Source organism: Myotis daubentonii, chromosome 8 (genome assembly GCF_963259705.1).
Source record: "Myotis daubentonii chromosome 8, mMyoDau2.1, whole genome shotgun sequence".
NCBI lineage: Eukaryota > Metazoa > Chordata > Mammalia > Chiroptera > Vespertilionidae > Myotis > Myotis daubentonii.
The window spans coordinates 38,892,879-38,914,873 of NC_081847.1; the positions used below are offsets into that span (position 1 = coordinate 38,892,879).

A 21,995-nucleotide genomic window follows, 5' to 3' on the forward strand; every position below is an offset into this window, starting at 1 on the left:
AAAGACTTTGACATAACCTTTAATTGTCCTTAGTTTAAGGAAAGCAGTGTTTTCTAGATTTCATTTCTCAATACTTAACCAACAGATTTAATTCTGTCTTCTAGATTTTTCATGAGGCAAATTACTTTTTACTTTCAAGCGGCTCTGGAGAACCACATTGGAGCCTTGCAAGACAGGTTTTTGGCCTCCCTGGTCTTTTCAGATGTAAATTGACCACATTCTTTAAGATTTTGCTGCAGGCAGGAGGCGACTATCTCCTCCCTCCATTAAGAAAAGCTTTCTTAATTAACAAAGGACCAGTTTTTTTTTGTTTGTTTGTTTGTTTGTTTTTTCCGGAAAAACTGTTCTCTATTATGGATTAGTCTTGGGATTTATCCTGCACTTTTGAAAGGAGACTCTACTATTTTAAGCTCCTAAATTTCAGAGTAATTTGTTGTGCAGCATAGATAACTACTTCATAGAAGATCAAGGAGGAGAGGGGTTGGATGCTGACGATTCAAAAAAGAATTAAGACCTAATCACATGCCCTAGCTGGTTTGGCTCAGTGGATAGAGCCGTCCCCTGCGGACCAAGGGGTCGCAGGCTTGATTCCAGTCAAGGCATGCACCTTGGTTGCAGGCTTCTCCCCGGCCTGGGCCCTGGTCAGGGCTAGTGCAGGAGGCAACCAATTGGTGTGTTTCTCTCACATCAATGTTTCTCTGTCTTTCCCTCTCTTCCACTCTCCCTAAAAATCAATGGAAAAATATCCTCCAGTGAGGATTAACAACAAAAGAGACCTTATCTTACCCTAAAAGAGCTCACTCTCTCTTGGAGGATACAGACAGAAATTATTATAATTCACTCAACATCCGCTAATCCCATACTATGTGAGGTTGGTATGGAGGATCCATTCATTCATTCATTCAACAAATATTTATGGAGTTTCATTTCTTGATCACGTGCTATGGAACTGAGAAGACAATGATGAGTAGGTGAGTCCCCACCCTCACCGTGCTTACAGACTAGGAGTTAATGTCTGACAGCTCCATTAATCAATCACACAGAGAAATATGTTCAAATGAACCATGAGGTGGGGGGAGAGGAAACCATGAGAATAAATGGCATGGGAGATACCATCAAGAGAGTGTAATCAGGAAAGGCCTCCTGTGGAGGTGACATGTAAGCTAAGAAATGAAGAATGAGTAGGAGTTTTCCAGGCAAAGAGAAGAGCATGGTGGGAGGTGGAAAGGCCGTGGGAAAGGCTTGGAGCATAAGAAGGCCTGAAAGGTACAGATATTTAGTTTTTCTCTTGCTGCTTTTAAGATTCTCTCTTTGTCTTTTGCTCTTGGCATTTTAATTATGATGTGGTCCTCTTTGGATTCCTTTTGTTTGGGGTTCTCTGCGCTTCCTGGACTTGTAAGTCTATTTCTTTCACCAGGTAGGGGAAGTTTTCTGTCATTATTTCTTCAAATAGGTGATTAATATCTTGCTCTCTCTCTTCTTCTGGCACCCCTATAATTCGGATGTTGGTACGCTTGAAGTTGTCCCAGAGGCTCCTTACATTATCTTCATATTTTTGGATTCTTTTTGTTTTTCCAGTTGGGTGTTTTTTGCTTCTTTGTATTTCAAATCTTTGACTTGATTCTTGCGATCTTCTAGTCTGCTGTTGGATCTCTGTATGATATTCTTTATTTCAGTCAGTGTATGCTTAATTTCTTTTTTTTTTTAAAATATATTTTATTGATTTTTTTACAGAGAGGAAGGGAGAGAGAGAGCTAGAAACATCGATGAGAGAGAAACATCGATCAGCTGCCTCCTGCACATCTTCTACTGGGGATATGCCCACAACCCAGGTACATGCCCTTGACCGGAATCGAACCTGAGACCTTTCAGTCCGCAGGCCGACGCTCTATCCACTGAGCCAAACCGGTTTCGGCGAATTTCTAGTTGGTCCTTTTTCATATCCTCAAGGGTCTCACTAGATTTCTTGAGGGTCTCACTAAATTTATCGGTGGTTTCTAGAAAATTCTTGAAAAACCTTAAAAGTGTGGTTTTGAACTCTATATCCAGTAGTTTGCTTTCCGCCATTTCTGTCATTTGTGACCTGTTTCTTTGTCTCTGCATTTTTTATGCTTCTCTGTGTTGATAGAGTGGCTTTCTGTGCTAGGTGTCCTATAGGGTCCAGTGGCTCAGCCTCCCCAATTACCCGAGGTGGAAACTCTTGGTGCACCCCTTTGTGGGCTTTGTGCACAGTCTTGTTGTAGTTAAGCCTTGATTGTTGTAGGTATCACTGGGAGGAATTGACCTCCAGGCCAATTGTCTGTGAGAATCAGCTGTGTCTGCAGTGGGAGAACTTCTGTGCTGGAGACACCCTTCTGGGGCAAGACTTGCTTCAGTGGGGCTTTGGTGCTCACAGAGTCTGTCCCCTGAGTGTGTCCCTTATGGATCTGAGGAGTTGTAATCTGGGTGGTCCCACTCTAACCACTGGGTACACTGGCTCTTGGATCTCTGCCTGAGGCTACCCAGCAGGAGCTATGGAGGTCTGCAGATTCCTCTTCGTTTGGGGTTTGGAGGTGCCCAGATGAGGCCCAGCTGTGAAGCAATGCAAGCTGCTGTGGGTCTTGGGCCTTCTTTTGGAAGTTCTGGGTCTCTCTGACCCAGCTGCAGTTTGTTAGGTAATTTTCAGATTGCAAAGGGCCAGGCCTTTCATATGCAAAAGCCTCTGTGCACAGCTTGGGTGGGGATCAACAGGGCGGAGCAAGCAGCTATGGCTGCTCCTCAGTCCTACCCTAAGAGGCCCTGGGCTCAGTGTCCCAGTAATCACTGCAAGCACCTCTGAGAGAAAGCCACCCTCGAGTTCCGCCCGCTGCCAGACAGTCCAGTTTCTCCCCGTATGAGTCTGGGTCCCCAGAGACTTTCCCAGAACTGGAGTTCAGAGTGGGAGCGTGTGTCTCCCTCCCGATTGAAAAAGACAACCGTGTCCTCAGTTGCCAGCCCTTTCCACCTGAGCCTCCGTACCTCTGCACTTTACTTCCGCACTTCCTCTGTGTCTCAGTGTGCTTCTCTCTTTCCTTCTAGTTGTAGAATTTCCACTCAGCCAGCTTTCCTGTGGTTCTGGATGATGTCCGTTTTGTCTTTTAGTTGTATTTTTGAAGTGGTTGTGCGAGGTAGCAATTTCTGGTGTTTACCTATGCCGCCATCTTGGTTTCTCTCCGTGTTGGCTCTCTCTTCAAAATGTATCTATAACCTGAGAATTTCCCACCTCCACTGCCACCACCCTCGTGCAAGTGTGACTGTTTGACTATTATAGTTACCTCCTAACTGATCTCCTTGTTCCCTACAGTCTATTCTCCACACAGCAGCCAGAAGGACCATTTTAAGATGAGTCAGATCATGCCATCATCATCATTATCATTATTATTTCTAAGAATCTTCAAGTGACTTCTCTTTCACTTAGAAGAAAAGCCAAAATCCTTTTAATGGCCTGTTTACCCGACACAGTTTGCTTACTCTCCTGTTCTTGATCATCACGTTCATTCCTGCCACAGGACCTTATCCCTTGCTGTTCCTTCACCATGGGGTTCCCTAACAGGTATTTTAATTACTTGTTCCTTTGCTTTCTTGCTTCTGCTGAAATGTCACCTTCTCAGGGAGTCCCTTCCCTGACCACCCCACATTTATAATACTTATCCTGACATTACATTATATGTGTGTATGTATGAGTGCCACTAACTGGATGGAACCACCATGGCAAAAACTAGAATGTACATAGTAGGTTTTCAATAAATATTGAAATGAATGCCTCTGACCACTAGTGTCTGGCATTCAGAAATGAACCTCAAGGGGTATAGTAATGAAATTATTTACCATGTTTGGTAATAAATTAGTATGCACTTTTTATTAAATTCTGATAGGGGTATGAAATTTCCCCCTTGCATATATATATATATATATATATATATATATATATATATATATATTTATATATATTTCAGAGAGGAGGAGGAGGAGAGAGAGAAACATCAATGATGGGAGAGAATCATTGATGGGCTGCCTCCTGCAAATCCCACACTGTACATTGACCTGGGTATATGCCCTGACCAGGAATTGAACCATGACCTCCTGTTTCGATTCCTGGTCAGGGCACATGCCCAGGTTCATGGGTCGATGCTCAACCACTGAGCCATGCTGATCAGGTGCCCCTTTGCTCTTTAGCAAGTCTAAGCACCACAGGATTAGAGAGATTGCAGGATATTCATCTCTGCTCTGATTCACTGGGAAAGCCTAAGCAAGACCCTTGCCTCTCAGCTCCTCCTCATTGTTAAGTGAAGCAATTGGTTGAGGCATCTGCTCTTGTTTTAAAGGTGGAAAACAGGCATAGGCTTTATTATTTACCAAATATTTCAGTCAGGACCAGGAACAAACTCAAGATGGACCCAGGGTCCCTGTTGTCCAGGAGCTTATAGTGTAGCAAGTAAAAAACTTTAGACTCAGTGTAGCATTTATCAAACAATAGGAAGTAAATGTTGAGTTGTGGCCAGGTGGCTCAGCTGGTTGGAGCGTGGTCACGTACACCAAAAGGTTGCAGGTTCCATCCCCGGAGACAACTGATCAATGTTTCTCAAACTGATGTACCTCTCTTTCCCTTTCTTTCTAAAAAGCAACGAAAACATATTCTCTGGGTGAGGATTACAAAAAAACAAAAGAAATAGGTTTTGAATTTTGACCCAGAACATCTATACTTGGATGTAGATGGATATGACTGAAAAAAAAGGCTGGGCACAATGCTCACCCTTGCTACTGTGATATTTTCTATTATTTATTTATTTTTAATTTAAATTCTTTATTGTTTAAAGTATTACATATGTTTCCTCCCCCCCCCCCATTGACTTCTCCCCAGCCATTCTCACTCTCCAGCACATGCCCTCACCCCCCCTACTGCCTGTGTCCATGGGTTATGCTTATATACACACATACAAAGTCCTTTGGTTGATCTCTTACCCCACTCCCACCCCCCCATTCCCACACCCACCTCCACCTTCCCTCTGAGATTGGATGGTCTGTTTGATGCTTCTATGTCTCTGGATCTATTTTTGTTCATCAGTTTATGTTCACTAGATTCCACAATGAGTGAGATCACGTGATATTTATCTTTCTCCGACTGGCTTATTTCATTTAGCATAATGCTCTCCACTTCCATCCATGATGTTGCAAATGGTAAGAGTTCCTTCTTTTTTACAGCAGCGTAGTATTCCATTGTGTAGATGTACCAGTTTTTAATTCACTCATCTGCTGATGGGCACTTAGGCTGTTTCCAATTCTTAGCTATTGTAAATTGTGCTGCTATGAACATAAGGGTGCATATATCCTTTCTGATTGGTGTTTTTGATTTCTTGGGATATATTCCTAGAAGTGGGATCACTGGGTCAAATGAAAGTTCCATTTTTAATTTTTTGAGGAAATGCCATACTGGGTCAAATGGGAGTTGCATTTTTAATTTTTTGAGGAAACTCCATACTGTTTTCCACAGTGGCTGCACCAGTCTGCATTCCCGCCAGCAGTGCACAAGGGTTCCTTTTTCTCCGTATCCTCGCCAGCACTTGCCGTTTGTTGATTTGTTGATGATAGCCATTCTGACAAGTGTGTGATGGTACCTCATTGTCATTTTGATTTGCATCTCTTGATGATTAGTGACTTTGAGTATGTTCTCATATGTCTTGGCCTTCTGTATGCCCTCTTTTGAAAAGTATCTATTTAGGTCCTTTGCCCATTTTTTTATTGGATTGTTTATCTTCCTTTTGTTAAGTTGTATGAGTTCCCTATAAATTTTGGAGATTAAACCCTTATCAGATATAACAACATAAACTAATTAACAAAAACAGATCCAGAGACAGAGAAGCATCGATCAGACTGTCAAACTCCAGAGGGAAGGGAGGGGAGGGCGGAGGTAAGGGGGAAAGATCAACCAAAGGACTTGTATGCATGCATATAAGCGTAACTAATAGACACAGACAACAGGGGGGTGAGGGCATGAGTTGGGGAGGTTGGGCGGGGGGCGGTTATGGTGGGATAAGGACACATATGTAATACCTTAATCAATAAAGAAATTTTTAAAAAAAGATTTTTATGGTTTCCTGTCATCCTTCCTTGCCTCCGTTGTCAAATATTAATTGAGTATAATGGCTTGGGTTGATTTCTGGGTTCTCTGTTATGTTCCATTGGTCTATATGCCTGTTCTTGTGCCAGTACTAGGCAGTTTTGAGAAGAGTGGCTTTGTAATGTAGCTTGATATCTGGTATTGTGATCTCTCCAAGTTTGTTCTTCTTTCTCAGGATTGCTTTGACTATTTGGGGTCTTTTTTTATTCCATGTGAATTTTTGGAGGGTTTGTTCTAGCTCTGTGACATATAATGTTGGTATTTTAATGGGTATTGCATTGAATCTATAGATTGCTTTGGGTAAGTATGGACATTTTAATGATATTGATTCTACCAGTTGATGAACATGGTATATTCTTCCATTTATGTCTTCCTCTATCTGTTTTTTTCAACATCCTGTAGTTTTCCGAGTACAGGTCTTTTACCTCCTTAGTTAAGTTTATTCCTGATATCTTTTTTTTTTTATAAATATGTTTTTATTGATTTCAGAGAGGAAGGGAGAGGGAGACAGATAGAAACATCAATGATGGGAGAGAATCATTGATCGGCTGCCTCTTGCACGCCCCCCACTGGGGGTCGAGCCTGCAACCCAGGCATATGCCCTTGACCGGAATCAAACCCGCAACCCTTCAGTCTGCAGGCCGACGCTCTATCCACTGAGCCCAGCTGGCTAGGGCTATTCCTAGATATCTTAATTTTTTTGTTGCAATGGTAAATGGGATTGTTTTTTTAATTTCTCTTTCTGTGAGTTCATTATTGGTATATGAAAAAGCCATGGATTTCTGGGTGTTAATTTTGTATCCTGCTACATTGCCAAATTCATTTATTAAGTCTAGTAGTTTTTTGACAGAGTCTTTAGGGTTTTCTATGTACAATATCATGTCATCTGTGAATAATGAGTTTTACTTCTTTTCCGATTTGGATGCCTTTTATTTCTTCTTGTCTGAACGCTATGGCTAGCGTCCCCATCTCCCATTTATTTATTAAAAAAAAAAGTACCGTCATTTCGACATATGTACATTTGTGCTTTATATTTTTTATTATTTATTTACCACAAGTAAAGGTCATGAATTGTTATCTTTCTTTTAATTTTTTTTTACTGTTTCACTTCATTACTGCTGCGTGTGTGTGCTCCATGTGAGTGATGTAGGTGGGTTCCGACTTGCAGTGAAAATGGGACTATGTCGCGCTGTAGGAACGGATCTCCGACATAACCCGAGGACCTACTGTACTATGTTGAACAGGAGTGGTGAAAGTGGGCATCCCTGTCTTGTTCCTGTTCTTAGGCGAAATGGTTTTAGTTTTTGCCCATTGAGTATGATGTTGGCTGTAGGTTTGTCATATAAGGCTTTTATTATATTGAGGTATGATCCCTCTATATTGTCAGTTATTTAAAGTGCTGGCTAATAAAGTTAAAAAGAAAAAAGTGCTGGTTACAGCTTTGGAAATGGTTCCCACAGCTGTTTGAAAACCATTGATCTAGTGCATTGATGGCGAACCTATGACACGCGTGTCAGAGGTGACACGCGTGTCAGAGGTGACACGCGTGTCAGAGGTGACACGCGAACTCATTTTTTGGTTGATTTTTCTTTGTTAAATGGCATTTAAATATATAAAATAAATATCAAAAATATAAGTCTTTGTTTTACTATGGTTGCAAATATCAAAAAATTTCTATATGTGACACGGCACCAGAGTTAAGTTAGGGTTTTTCAAAATGCTGACACGCCGAGCTCAGAAGGTTTGCCATCACTGATCTAGTGGGTGAGAGTTCAGGGTCTGGAGGAGTGAGCCAGTTTCAATCCTGACTTTGCCACTTCTCAGCCAAGTAATCCCTGGCAGGGCCATGGAAGCTCATCCTCATTGGTAATGCCTGCCTCCCAGACTGGTTGTAAAGTGAATGAGATGAGTGTGTGTGTACTCTGGAAAATGATCTTTTCACTGCTACTGCTGTGACAGTGGCCAGGGTGTGTTGGGGGTAATGGGGAGTGAACAAAGCCTGTCACAGGAAGCCTGAGGGTAATGCTCCTAATTGAGAACTGAAGGATGAGTAGGACTCTTGTGACTTCTGTAATCAGGAAAGGAGAACCCAGAAATACTGGCAGGCAGGCTGGTGTTGCTGGTGACTACCATATTAACGAGCACAAATATAGAACATTTCCATCTTTGCAGAAAGTTTTATTGGACAGTGCTTCATTAAACCCTGTAAAAGTCTTGTGAAGGAAGTACATAGGGCATGGATTTTCCTTTTATTTTTTTAATTTTGTAATTATTATTTTTAAAATTCTTACTGGAGGATAGGCTTATTGATTTTAGAGGGGAAGGGAGAGAGAGAAACATCGGTGTGAGAGAGAACGATTGGTTGCCTTCTTATATGTCCAGGAATCGAACACACAATCTAGGTATGTGCCCTGATCGGGAATCGAACCCAAAACCTTTCAGTATACAGGATGAGGCTCCAACCAACTGAGCCATACTGACCAGGGCAGAATTTTCCTTGTAAATTGTATTCATTGTTTCAACATTATTCCAAAAATTAAAACTAATGATTCCTTCACTTTAACAGCAACTATTTACATTTTCCTATGGCCTCTTTTGATCTTTAGCCAAAGAAATCACAGTTTCTACATTGTTGCAATCACAGTGTTTATATAATTGTTTTATTTTTTCTTCTCTTTTTTTGTGATACAGTTTTTTATTTGGGAGGGACATATTTGTATTTTTATATGCTTTATATCTTTATTGGGGTGACACTGGTTAACAAAATTTATAGGTTTCAAGTGCACAGTTCCACAACACATCATCTTAAACTGTATTGTGTGTTCATTCCAAGTCAAGACTCCTTTCATCACCATTTTTGTTTTCTTTTTTCAGTTAATGTTATTTTTCAAAGACTTTCCCCTGACCTGATACACATTTATATTTGCCTTTTTAGTGAAGGGGAATATGCCATGATCTGCCTTAATTGGGTTAACTGGTTTTTAATTGTTGGACACTTTCATTGCTTCCTGTTTTTCAGTATTATGAATAGCACTGCCATGAACTTTTTTATACCTGAAGCCTTTTTCTTCCTTTGAATTGTTTCCTTACTTTAAATTCTAGGAAGTGAGTTATTCAGTCAAAGGATATAATCACTTTTATGGCTCTTGTTATATATTGCCTAATTGCCATGAGAAAAAAAAGACTAAATGCATTATGGCTTTGAATAGATACTGTTGTTTGGCTCCTGAGAACAGGAGGTCAAGAGATGGGCCCAAAGTGTAGCTAATTGCTGATGGAGTCAGGGTTTGTGCGCAGGATTCCTGACTTCTGGTCCCATGTCTTTTATTGTTGTTGTTAATCCTCACTTGAGGATATTTTTCCATTGATTTTTAGAGAAGGGAGAAACATCAATGTGAGAGAGACACATCAATTACTTGCCTCCTGCATGTGCCCCAACCAGGGCCAGGGATCAAGCCTGCAATTGAGGTACATGCCCTTGACCAGAATCCAGCCCCAGGCCCATCAGTTTGCAGGCCGAAGCTTTATCCACTGAGCCAAACCAACTAGGGCCCATGTTTTTATTGTACTGAAAATATAACAGTGTTGTTGTTGGTAACACTAATAAATCTAAGTATTGATAAGTCAAGTAGGCTTGTTACAACCTTAAGGGTAAACCTTGAACGCATTCCCCCCCTCACCCCCGAAAAGTTTATTTAGAACAGTGGTTCTCAACCTTCCTAATGCCGCGACCCTTTAATACAGTTCCTCATGTTGTGGTGACCCCCAATTTCATTGTTACAAATTGAACATAATTAAAGCATAGTGATTAATCACAAAAACAATTTGTAATTATATATGTGTTTTCCGATGGTCTTAGGCGACCCCTGTGAAAGAGTCGTTCAACTCCCAAAGGGGTTGCGACCCACAGGTTGAGAACCGCTGATTTAGAGTCACAGAGTTAGAAGAAGTGAGCTGCAGAAGAAATGAGATCAGGAAATAAGTTACAGAGGGAAAAGAAAAAAAAAATGAACCCTTGGAGTTAGGAGAAAGAGGCAAGGAAAACGAGCATGGGGGAGGGCTTGGGGAAAGGGAGAGAGAAAGGGGGGGGGGAGAGAGAGAGAAAGAGAGGGGAGGGGAGGGAGAAGAGAGGAGAGAGAGAGGGCTTCTGAAGGCATTTTAAAAAAATGTGTTTATAAGGTGCAACTGAAGAAATAAGAGGCCTTTCTTACACCTTGTTATTTACATGGCATAGTATATACAGCCTTGTTGGGGCTGTAGGTTTCCTCCAGTGAAGCTGTTCTCACAAGCTGTGTTGGAATTCATTTCAGGGCCAGTTTATGATCCACCCCCAAAAATCTGCCTGGTGCCTTAGCATCATACCTTGTATTTGACCAAAAATGGTATTCCTGAGCTTGCGGCCCCACCTGATTCACCACACTTGGATCCAGATGATGTTGGGTGCTTTCCAGAAATCAAATTCTCCCCGGGAGGATGAAGATCTGCCAGCTCTGAGAACTTTGGGGAGAAAAGGGGGAGGTGGGCTCAGGCTTTGAAGGCGATTCCTAGAGGACAAGTGGTGTGAAGAGGCGACCACCTTGTTGGCTCAGCACAGGACCTTCCTCAGTGACCAGGTTGAAAAAGATACAATATATATTTGCGTAAGTCCCAGTCTCCTTAGTTAGAAGGTCATTTTTGTATACTTTAGTCACTCCTCCTTCATGTTGGAAAATGTGGCAAAGCAATGAGCTGTGGGGCCAAAGTAGAGGAAGACCTAAGGACAGTCTTTAGCCAGAGTTATGCCATAGGAATACGATGCAGGCCACGGGTGTAATTGTAAATTTTCTAGTAGCAACATTTAAAAAGTAAAAAGGAACATAAAATTATTTTTTGTTGTGGTAAACTAAACATAACATAAAATTTATTATTTTAACTATACAGTTCAGTGGTATTCACAATATTGTATAACCATCACCATCCTCTATTTCCAGAACTTTTTCATCATGCTAAACTTAAACTTTGTACCCATCCTATCTAATAAAAGAGAAACATGGTAATTAGCCATACCTCTGCTACCCTTCCCATTGGCTAATCAGGGTGATATGCAAATTAACTGCCAGCCAAGATGGCGGCCGGCAGCCAGGCAGCTTGAAGCAAACATGAGGCTTGCTTGCTTCAGTGACAGAGGACTCCAAAGTTCCCTGCCTGCCGCTGTCGGCCTCTGAGCTTGCAGTTTGAAACATTGTTACAAATATAGAAGCTAAACAAAACCCTAGAAACCTGCTTTCAGCCAGCCAGGATCTCAGAGCTGGAGCTGAAACAGTGTTTCGATTATAGAACCCAAACAAACCAGATACCTGCTTTCAGCAGCCGAGGCCTAAGAGCTGGAGCCAAGCCTCAGAGCAAAAGCTGGCCCAGAATAAAAAAAAAGAAAAGAAAAAAAGGAGCAGTTGGAAGCTTCAGTCACCCGCCAGCCTGAAAACAGCCCTCAGCCCCTCACCTAGGCTGGCCAGGCACCCAAGCGGGACACCCACCCTGATCCAGGACACCCTTCAGGGCAAACCAGCTGGCCCCCACCGTGCACCAGGCCTCTATGCTATAGAGTAAAAGGGTAATATGCCTCCCAGCCCCAGGATCAGCGTGACAGGGGGCAGCGCCCAAACCCCCTGATCGCCCTGCAGCTCTGTGTGTGACAGGGCGGGGCCACAACCTCCCTATCGGCCCTGCTCTGTTCATGACAGGGGAGGGCGCCCCATCCCCCTGATCAGCCCTGCTCTGTGCCTGATACGGGGGAGCTCCCCAACCCCCTGATCACCCTGCGGCTCTGTGTGTGACAGGGTGCAGCGCCCCCCCCCCCCCCCCACGGGCCCTGCTCTGTGTGTGACAGGGTAGAGCCATAACCTCTCCATTGGCCCTGCCCTGAGTGTGACAGTGGTGGTGCCCCAACCCCCTGATCGGCCCTGCTCTGTGGGTGATGGAGGGTGGCACCCCAACACACACCCCCCCCACGGGCCCTGCTCTGTGTGTGACGGGGTAGAGCCATAACCTCCCCATCAGCCCTGCCCTGAGTGTGACAGGGTGTGACACCCCAACCCCCTGATGGGCTCTGCTCTGTGTGTGATGGGGCGGTGCCCCAACTCCCCTATCAGCCCTACTCTGTGAGTGACAGTGGGGAGCTCCTCAACCCCCTGATCGACCCTGCTCTGTGCATGACAGGGTACGGAGCCCCAACCCCCCTGATGGGCCCTGCTCTGTGAGTGACAGGGGGCAGCGCCCCAGTCCCCTGATTGGCCCTGCTCTGTGCGTGAAGGGGTGGCGCCGCAACCTCCCCATCGACCCTGCCTTGAGTGTGACGGGGCGGTGCCCCAACCCCCCAATCGGCCCTACCCTGAGCATGACTGAGGGTGGCATCGCAACCTCCCGATCCGCCCTGCTCTGTGCATGACAGGGGGCAGCGCCCCAACTCCCCAATCAGCGCTGCTCTGAGCCCGACCAGGGGCTGCACCTAGGGATTGGGCCTGCCCTCTGCCACCCGGGAGCAGGCCTAAGCCAGCAGGTCGTTATCTCCCGAGGGGTCCCAGACTGCGAGAGGGCACAGGCCGGGCTGAGGGACCACCCCCCCCCCCCGCCCAGTGCAGAAATTTTTGTGCACCCGGCCTCTAGTCTATATATATATAAAAGCCTAAGTGGCCAAAACTGGTTTGGCTTAGTGGATAGAGCGTCGGCTTGTGGACTGAGGGGTCCCAGGTTCGATTCCGGTCAAGGGCATGTGCCTGGGTTGCGGGCATGTCCCCAGTGGGAGGTGTGCAGGAGGCAGCTGGTTGATGTTTGTCTCTCATCGATGTTTCTAGCTCTCTGTCTCTCTCCCTTCCTCTCTGTAAAAAATCAATAAAATATATTTTAAAAAAAAAAAAAGCCTAAGTGACCCTCGGACTGGTAGCTGTGATGCGCACTGACCACCAGGGGGCAGACGCTCCGACCGGTAGCTATGATGTGCACTGACCACTTGGGGGCAGACGCTCAACACAGGAGCTGCTGAACTGTGGTGACTTGGCAGCTGCAGTTCTCAGGTGAGGCACCTGGAACCAGAGAGGAGGGAGCCTGATTCCAGGATGCATCACCCGAGAACCGCCCTCTCACAATCTGGGATCCCTCTGAGGGGGGATGTTGGAGAGCCTGTTTTGACCCGATTCCCCGCAGGCCAGGCCAAGGGACCCCACTGGTGCACGAATCCATGCACCCGGCCTCTGGTTAATTCCCCACTCCTCCTTTAACCCCTGATAACTTCTATTCTCGTTTCTGTCTTCATGGATTTGCCTACTCTCAGTACCTCATATAAGTAGAATGATACAACATTTATCCTTTGTGTCTGACTTATTTCACTTAGCATAATGTTTTCAGGGTTTATTTGTGTATCAGAATTTTATTCCTTTTAATAGTTTAATGATATTTCTTTGTATGTATATACCACATTTTATTTATCCATTCATCTGTTGATAGACGCTTGTCTATTTCCATCTTTTGAATATTATGAATAATGCAGCTGTGAATATTGATATACAGGTATCTGGTTGAGTCCTGCTTTCAGTTCTTTTGGGTATATGCCAAGGAGTGGAATTGCTGGATGATACGGTAATTTCTATGTTTAACTTTTTGAGACACCACCAAACTTTTTCAATTTGTCTTTTCACTCTCTTGATAATGTCCTCTGATGCACAAAAGATCTTTAATTCTTATGAAGTTCATTTTATTTTTTTCTTTGTTGCCAGTGCTTTTGGTGTCACATCCAAGAAATCCAATGTCACGAAAAGTTTCCCTTTTGTCTTATTCCATAAGTTTTATAATTTTAGCTCTTGAGTTTAGATCTTTGATCCATTTTGAATTAAGTTTTGTATATGGTATAAGGTAGGGGTCCAGCTTTATTCTTTTGTATGTGAATATCCAGTTTTGCTAGCACTGTTTGTTGAAAAGACTGTCCTTCCTCCATTGAATGATCTTATAACCCTTGTTCGGAAATGAATTGGCTGTATATGTGAGGATTTATTTCCTGGCACTCTATTCTATTCCATTGGCCTAGATCCTTATACCAGTACCACACTGTTTTGATTATTGTAGCTTTGTAACAAGTTTTGAAATCAGAAAGTGAATCCTCTAACTTTCTTCTTTCTTTTCAAAATCAGGTGAAATTGATAATGTAATCAATTTAACCCAATATATCATTTCAACATATAATCAAGATAACACATTATTAACGAGATCTTTTACATTCTTATGTTCATATCATCTTCTAAGTTGAGTGTGTATTTAACTTAACAGTCATTCTCAGCTTGGGCTAGCTATAGTTCAACTCTCAATAGCCACATGTGACTCTTGGCCACCACATTAGCTCAGATTTCACAGAAAATTGCACTGTGACACAGATCTCTGAAAAAACAAAGGGCTTTGGAGTCAGGTGGGCCTGGTTCCAAAGTAATTTAGCCCCTTGTTCGTTGAGGTGGGCAGAAGGAAGCCACTTGTGAGTGCTGTGGTAGAGGGGGAGTAGTTCAGTCAGGAAGGTGGCAATAAGAAAGACATGCTTGGGAGGTGGCACTTGAGAGCTCAGCCTTGGAGGAAGAGCCTGGTGCTTTTAGAGAATTACAGGCAGTTCTTTCAGCTTGACCAGGGTATTAGGAGTGGGAGGCCAGGTAAAAGGAGAGGCTGGAGGTGGGCCGAAGCCAGACCCTCCACCACTGCCCCTGTCATCCATGTCCCCAGCATCTCTTATTTGAGTTACTGGCAGTAACCTCCTCACTGATCTCCGTGTCCACTCTACACCCCTCCTCCCCTCATTAGTGTAAGTCAAGTCATGTCACTTCTCTGCCCCAAACACTTCCATGGCTTTACATGTTAATCAAATCGAAAGTGTGAGGGTTCTGCAAGGTCAGCCCCCACTCGTCTCTGATTTTACCTCTCTCCTCTCTCCCTCCTGAGCTCCCCGCTCTGGCCATTTTGGACTCATATCCTGGCCCCCAGGGCCTCTCGCGTGCTTCTCTCTGCCTGGGATATGTGCCCTGAGATGTTTCTATGGTGTACTCTCACATTTCATATCTCTGCCACTTTATTCCCATCTCTCCTTCAGAGAGCACTTCCTGTCACTTTATACAAAATAAATCATGCCCTTCTTAAGTTTTTTTTTTCTTCTTTTTTAAACAGTTGTAAATAGCTGGTGTTTCACATCTGAATGTGTTTTTGCCTCTTTTCTGAGATGTAGACCCTACGAGACTAGAAATATGTCTGTTTTACTCACTCTTCAATGCTTGGTGTTCACTAAGTATTTGTTGAATGAATGACTAGATGAATAAATGAACACATAAAAAACATAGCAGGCCTTCAGTAAATGTGTGTTGATTTGAGATTTTTGTTGAAGTGTTTGCATTTACTTACTTATTTTTTCCTAACTTTATAATTGGAAAAAAATCCAAACATGCCAAAAAGTTGAAAGAATGGTTCAATGACTATCCATATATACTCCACCTAGATTCAATAATTGATTTCACCACCATTGTTTTATATATTCTTGCATATATATGTGTGTGTGTGCTGTGTAATGGTACCATTTAAAAGTCAGTTGTAGAAAATGACACTTACCCTTTGCCTTTAGAAGTTGGCTGTGGAGTGTGGTGAGTCCTCAGAGGAGACCTCAGATAGCCGGAGCCATGGCCTCTGACCTGGACTTCTCACCTCCTGAGGTGCCTGAGCCCACATTCCTGGAGAACCTGCTACGGTATGGACTCTTCCTGGGGGCCATCTTCCAGCTCATCTGTGTGCTGGCCATCATCATACCTGTTCCCAAGTCCCACGAGGCGGTGAGTCCTTCCTTCTTTGTGTCCCTTAGCTCCCAGGGTGGGTCTGGGTAGTAAAAATAGATATCACAGCAACAAAGATCAGCAGGGACTATGCTGGGCTTTACTGATAAGGTGTCCCTAACTTCCTGCCTGGTGACGTTGAACCATGTGATTAATACTTTATGTGTTCACATGTGTGTTGAGCAGATTTTTATTTCGTGTTACACTCTGCTAAAAGAGGAGGTGTCTGCCCTCAAGGGCAGATGTGAAACATACACATCTGAGAAGTACAGGTGCTGTGAGGGTGATGGCAAGAGGGGACCTGAGTGGCTAGGTCACGTTTCCTCCCCAAGGGAGAGGGAACTGCATGGTAAGTGCCTGAGGAATAAAGGAGGGGTTAGTTCAAGGAACTGAATGCAGGTGATGGTGGTTAGAGCTCAGAGGGGACATGATGAGAGAGATGCAGAAGAGTCAGCAGAGCCCAGAGGGTTTTAAGTAAGAGAATGACATGATCAGATTGGCTTTTTTGTTGCTTTGACTCTTATTCTGTAGTTATACACCCTCCTTTCACCACCACCAACACCACCACCACCACCACCACCACCCTTACTTTTCTCAAGATATTAATATCTTGGTGAAAGCAGGTCATTGTCATCTAGGATATCCACATGCAGGATTTGGCTGATTGCGTCTTTGTGTCACTTGCCCTGTTTCTCTGTTTCACATATTTCCTATCAATAGAAAATTTGATACAGAGGCTTGATTCAGTTCAGATCAGGTTATTGTTGAGAACACATCATAGCTGGTGCTGTGTACTTCCTGTCCTATGTCATCAATAGGCAGATGGTGTCTGGTTGTTACACATTTAAAGATTCTAGGATTGAGCATTGGGATAAGATGAAGTTAGCTGATCCCTCTATTATAAATCCCATAAGTCTTTCACCTAGATGGTTTTAGCACTCGTTGATGATCATTGTTTAGATCCATTATTTCTTTCTCCATTTATTTGTTGGAATTCTTCATTGAAGAAGGCCTTTTCCGTATTGTCTGTGTGGTTACTCTGAAATGCTGTTCATACTAAAAGGTAGGATTTATGCTTGGATCTTTCTCTTTATTAATTTTTAGAGTAGTGAGTTTGGGCTTTAGCAGTCTCCAATTTTAACTAGCAAAGCTTTGGTTTTCATATATTTTGAACATATATATTTATATGTTTGTTAGGTTTTAATTTTAGGTGTTCTTTTTTTAATGCTCAAATAGTCTCAGTGAGAGCTCCATTGAGTTGTGTGAAATATTGTCTACCAGGAAAAGCCATTAGAAACTCATTGCCTAGGGCAGGGGTGGGCAACCCCTGGCATGCGTGCCAAACATGGCACGCCAGTAACTTTTGCTGGCACGCGAAACCCTCTCTTATAATCTTCCATTTACAATTTTTTTCTTAATATCGACTTTTTTATTTTTCAGGTAAATTCAGTGTAGGTGCATCTTAGATAAATAAATAATTTTACATAACAAGTTATCTTAAAGACCATAGACATGGATTGACGAGAGAGGGGAAGAGCAATTTCAATAGTGTCGAAAACGAACTATTGAGGACTTGGAATGCCATTCCAGAAAATTTTTTCTGTTTAAAAAACTTTGCAACAGCGTTACTGTCCATGTTTTCATCCACATACGCTTGTGAATCTTTGTTCTCAGTGATGAATTTTGTTAAGTCTCGTAATAGGAGTAGCCTGACGGATGAAAGTAGTAGCTCGTGCATATCTCTGAAGATCACGAAATATAAACCTGATGTAAAATCTCTGTCATCAGTGATGCAGCAGCAAAAGAGTCACTGATAATATCAAACGGAGTCATAAAGTTTTCTCCCGGACTATCAGTGTACATATATACATTAAAAAATAAATGTATTTTTCATCATCATATACTGTGTTTTTGTCGCTTGAATGAATTTTATTATTTCTTCAAGGTTCTTCACATACGTACACCTTAAGAGATATCAAGTAGGCGTAACATGTTCTCAAAAAATTAGGGTTGGCACACAGAAGAATTTTGAGTCAGAGATTTTGCTGGTTTTGGCACGCACTCACAAAAAGGTTGCCCACCCCTGGCCTAGGGTTTTTATTGGGGATGGTCACATAGCACCCTCTGCTTAGCACAGACTAAACTTCCAGACTTCTGGAAGGAAAGCAGGTATTCAGCATAAACCTTATTGTTTGCACAAACAGTTTGTAGACACAGTGAGCCACCACAGTTCTGGTAGTGGTGGGAACCACCCCAAATCCAGTTTCCCAGCTGCCAGCCAAGGGCCAGCCTTACAAGCTGACTTTTCTAAGGATAGCAGCTTTTTTAATGGTACTCTATTCTGCACACCTACGATATACTTGTTATAGTTTTAAAATAACTATATTGGTTTCACTACTAATAGTAAGACTCAGAGTGAAACTTAAGATTTCTTTGTGGTTCTGTTTTGGCCTACAGATACGTTCCAGTAGGGATGTCTGGTCAGAGTACTGTGTTTAGTAATTCTTTTCTTCATATAGGTATACTTCCATCATGGCATACAATTAAGTTAATTTGCTTTAATTTGTTTTTAATTTTTAGGGCTTTTTTTTCTTTTGACTTAATTAGGATTATATGAAACATTTATATACAACATTTCCCAAAGTCAAAACTGTATAACAAGATACAGTCACAGAAGTTTCCTTTAATCTCAGTATTCTTCAACCTTCCTTCCTACAACTAGGTGGCCTTTTTTATTATTTTGATTTATCCTTTTTTTTTTTAAACATACACAAATGTATATTTGTGATATATGTATATTTCACATATATATGTCATATATGTATGTATGTATACTCCCTCTTTGATACACATAAGGTAGCGTACTATTCCTAGTAAACACAGTTTCACATCTTTCTTTTTTCGCTTAACAGAATACAATGTGTTCTGGAGACCCCTATGTCCTGGAGATTACTGTGTCTCAGAGAGCCTGCTGTATAACTGGGAGGGTGATGGGAATTTACTGGATGCAGTGGGGAACCTGGTGAAGGAGCGGGCTTGGATGGGGGTGGAGAAGGAACATGCTGAGTTCAGTTTTAAACAGGTGCCTTTAAGATGTACAGGTCTGTATCAGGAGAATCACCTGAGCTGAGGGTTGATCAACATTTGGGAATTGATGACTTGTAACTGAAGCCAAAGGAGAGAATGAGATCTCCTTATGAGAGAATATAGAGCGAGATGAGAAGGGGGCCTTGAGGAGCTCTAGCACATAGGGAATAGGAGGGAGGAGCAGTGTGGGGGCGGGGACCTCGGTAAATATGGACAGGCTCGTGGCCTCTAAGTGGTTCTGTCCATCTCTGTTTCTTATTCTGGTATTTTGAGAAGGGGGTCATGATTGGAGTTTTTCCACCCACAATTGTATCACGTTGTAAAAACGTAATCCCTGTGCTTTGGGACTCTGTCCTCAGACATGGCATGCTATTGGGCATTATAAATAACAAACATTTTTATTGTCATTGGCCACTGGTGAAGCCAGCTAAGAGTCCAAAGGAAGGAGGTGATAAATGTTCTTGTTTTATAGGCAGAGATGTAGTCAGAGGTATGTGGCCTTTTGGAGAGCTGCTGATTGTGTCTTAACCCTACGAGGCTAGCCACAGAGGCCTAGGTCAGTTTAGCAAACTTTCAGAAAGAGGGGTGCCCTTTACTGATCTCTGAGGTTTTTTAGTGCTGCAGTGGATTGAGGTCTTTTGAGGCAGGAAGTTGACAAGTTGACAAAGGGTTTACAGTATGCCTCCATTCTCCCTCCCCTGACTTACCCTGCCATTTAGAGATTAATTTGGGACAACAGTCTCATCTTTTAAAATATAAATATAGTACATAAGCTTTCATTTTAATTTATCTTTGCAATTTAGGGGGAGTGAGGCTCACATGAGTGAATTGTCTTCATAACTGAAGCTTACTGTTTTAGCTCCCCCCCGCCCCCCCGCCCCCCCAGTTTTCCAATGGATCAGTAACAAAAAATACAGGACCATTAATTTAACTTCTTATTGGTGCATCACTAGCAAATGGCCCCAGTTATGCCAGCTTTCCTGTGTGCCTCCATAATGCAGCCTTCTCTCACTAAGACTCCTGAAGAAATGGAGAGGAAAGAACACAACATTCTGTGCATAAACAATCTTACAGAGAGAGAGAGAGAGAGAGAGAGAGAGAGAGAGAGAGAGAGAGAGAGAGAGAGAGAGAGATTGATGTGGAATTTGGATGGGGAGGGAAAAAATGGGGGGGGGGTTAACTTGGGGCTAGGCAGCTCTTAGGAAGGAAGGGAGCCTGTGGGAATGGGGACAGTTTGTGGGACTCCAGGCAGCCCAAGGGCAGGAGGGAGGTACCTGGAAGTAGAGGGTGGCTGGAGGTGGGAGAGGGCAAGAGTAGGGGTGGGAGGATCCAGAGAACAATCTTGTTCTTTTTGCTTTGTTGCTTAGGGCAAAATCATCTCTCTTTCTTGGCCTATAGAAAGAAACAAGGTTTATTAGTAGCTTTTTGGGTCAGAAGATAATATTTTTGGCTCCAGATGATGGGAAAGCCTTTGCAAAGCAAAAGAATGTCTTTCCTGTTGTTCCAGTAAGCTGATTTTTTGCAACTAGTTTGTGACTTCAGTACTTCAATACTTAGATTATTTGAAAGCTCTTTTGAGGGTAATCAGGGAAGAAAAAAGGAACACGTACAAATACTTCCCACCCCACCCCCTTCCTTTTCATATTAGGAGCCAGAACCAATTGGTAAAATCAAAACTAAAGGTCCTAGAATCCTAAGCTAAATGAGGATTCCCCCCCCCCCCCCCATTGACACCTCATTAAACTAAGACCCGAGAAAACAAACATTTGTTTGAGCCTGGGCTGCCCCCATAGAGATTTTGATTCCGTTCTCTGAGGCCCTGGCTTAGTATTTTCTTCAAATGCCCAGGTGATTCTGTTATGTAGCCATTGGAATAGTCCTTAGACCATTTCCTGAAGCACAAACCAATTTCGGGACAGGAGGTGTTCAGTTCTACAAGTGTTAGGTGTGAAATGATAGCAAGACATCCAAGTGAGAAGTTGGGAATAGAGACTGGGAATTATTTTATCAGCATAGCATTATTTCTTAAAACCCTAAGAATGAATTGCTAAGCTTTTCAAGGGAAATTAAAATTCAGGAGAGGCCTGAACTTAAAGGCATTGCCTGAACTACTTGAAGTAGCTTCTGTGCGGTGTAGATATACTGAAAAGATGGGGGTACTGTGTCCGAGCAGGGATGCAGCTGGGCCTCTGGAAGGGGTGGGAACTCGGGACCCCATCACCCACCATCTGCATCCCCTTGGCTTCTCCTCTCTGTTTCCTGCCTTTCACTTCTCTTACCTGGGCCCTGCTTCCTCTGTGCGCTGTCGTTGTGGTTAAGGAGAAACATGGCCACTAACAGCTCCCAGAGCTGAAGTCCTTCAGCTGCAACATCTGGAGGCTGCCTTCCTGCTTGGTCCCAGTTTCAAAATCCCCAGAGAAGGAACTGTAGCTGACCTCACTTGGGACAGCTATGGCCTGTGTGGGGGAAGGTGAGGGTCCTGTGGCGTGACCTCTGGGAGCAGAGGGGAAGGTCAGTTCTCAAAGGAGCAGGAGTGCTGTGCAGACAGAGCAGGGGTCTGCATTCCTCTCGCACTCTCAGGAGACTGGGCTGAGCAGTGGGCAGACAACCAGGAGACTGTGGTCTCCATGAAAACCACCCAGTGGTTCAGGAGAGCACGTGGAAAACCAGTCCCCACAGAGACCGGGTGATGAAAACAATCGCGTGATTGAGGAGAAGCTGCTCAGTTTGACGACAATGCTGTGTTCAGGCTGCTCCTTCAGTTTGGTTTCAGTAGAACAGAGTTCTTAATGGGGAGTTCCTGAGTCCCTAGGGCAGAGATGGCGAACCTATGACACGCGTGTCAGAGGTGACACGCGAACTCATTTTTTGATTTTTCTTTGTTAAATGGCATTCAGATATATAAAATAAATATCAAAAATACACATCTTTGTTTTACTATGGTTGCA

The 21,995-nt window shown here is 43.3% G+C and overlaps 1 protein-coding gene across 6 annotated transcripts in view; it reads left to right on the forward strand.

Moving 5' to 3' along the window:
• The window catches only part of MANBAL (mannosidase beta like), a 32,303-nt gene that overhangs the window by 1,785 nt on the left and 8,523 nt on the right, over nt 1-21,995 (forward strand). For 3 of the 6 annotated variants that reach the window (XM_059706090.1, XM_059706093.1, XM_059706091.1), the window contains exon 2: nt 15,756-15,960. In XM_059706090.1, the coding sequence (XP_059562073.1) occupies nt 15,811-15,960 (150 nt within the window). In that variant the 5' untranslated portion in view covers nt 15,756-15,810. Of the gene's footprint in view, nt 1-3,322; nt 3,572-15,755; nt 15,961-21,995 lie in introns of all 6 variants that reach the window. The other 3 variants (XM_059706094.1, XM_059706092.1, XM_059706089.1) reach the window with 2 other exon arrangements.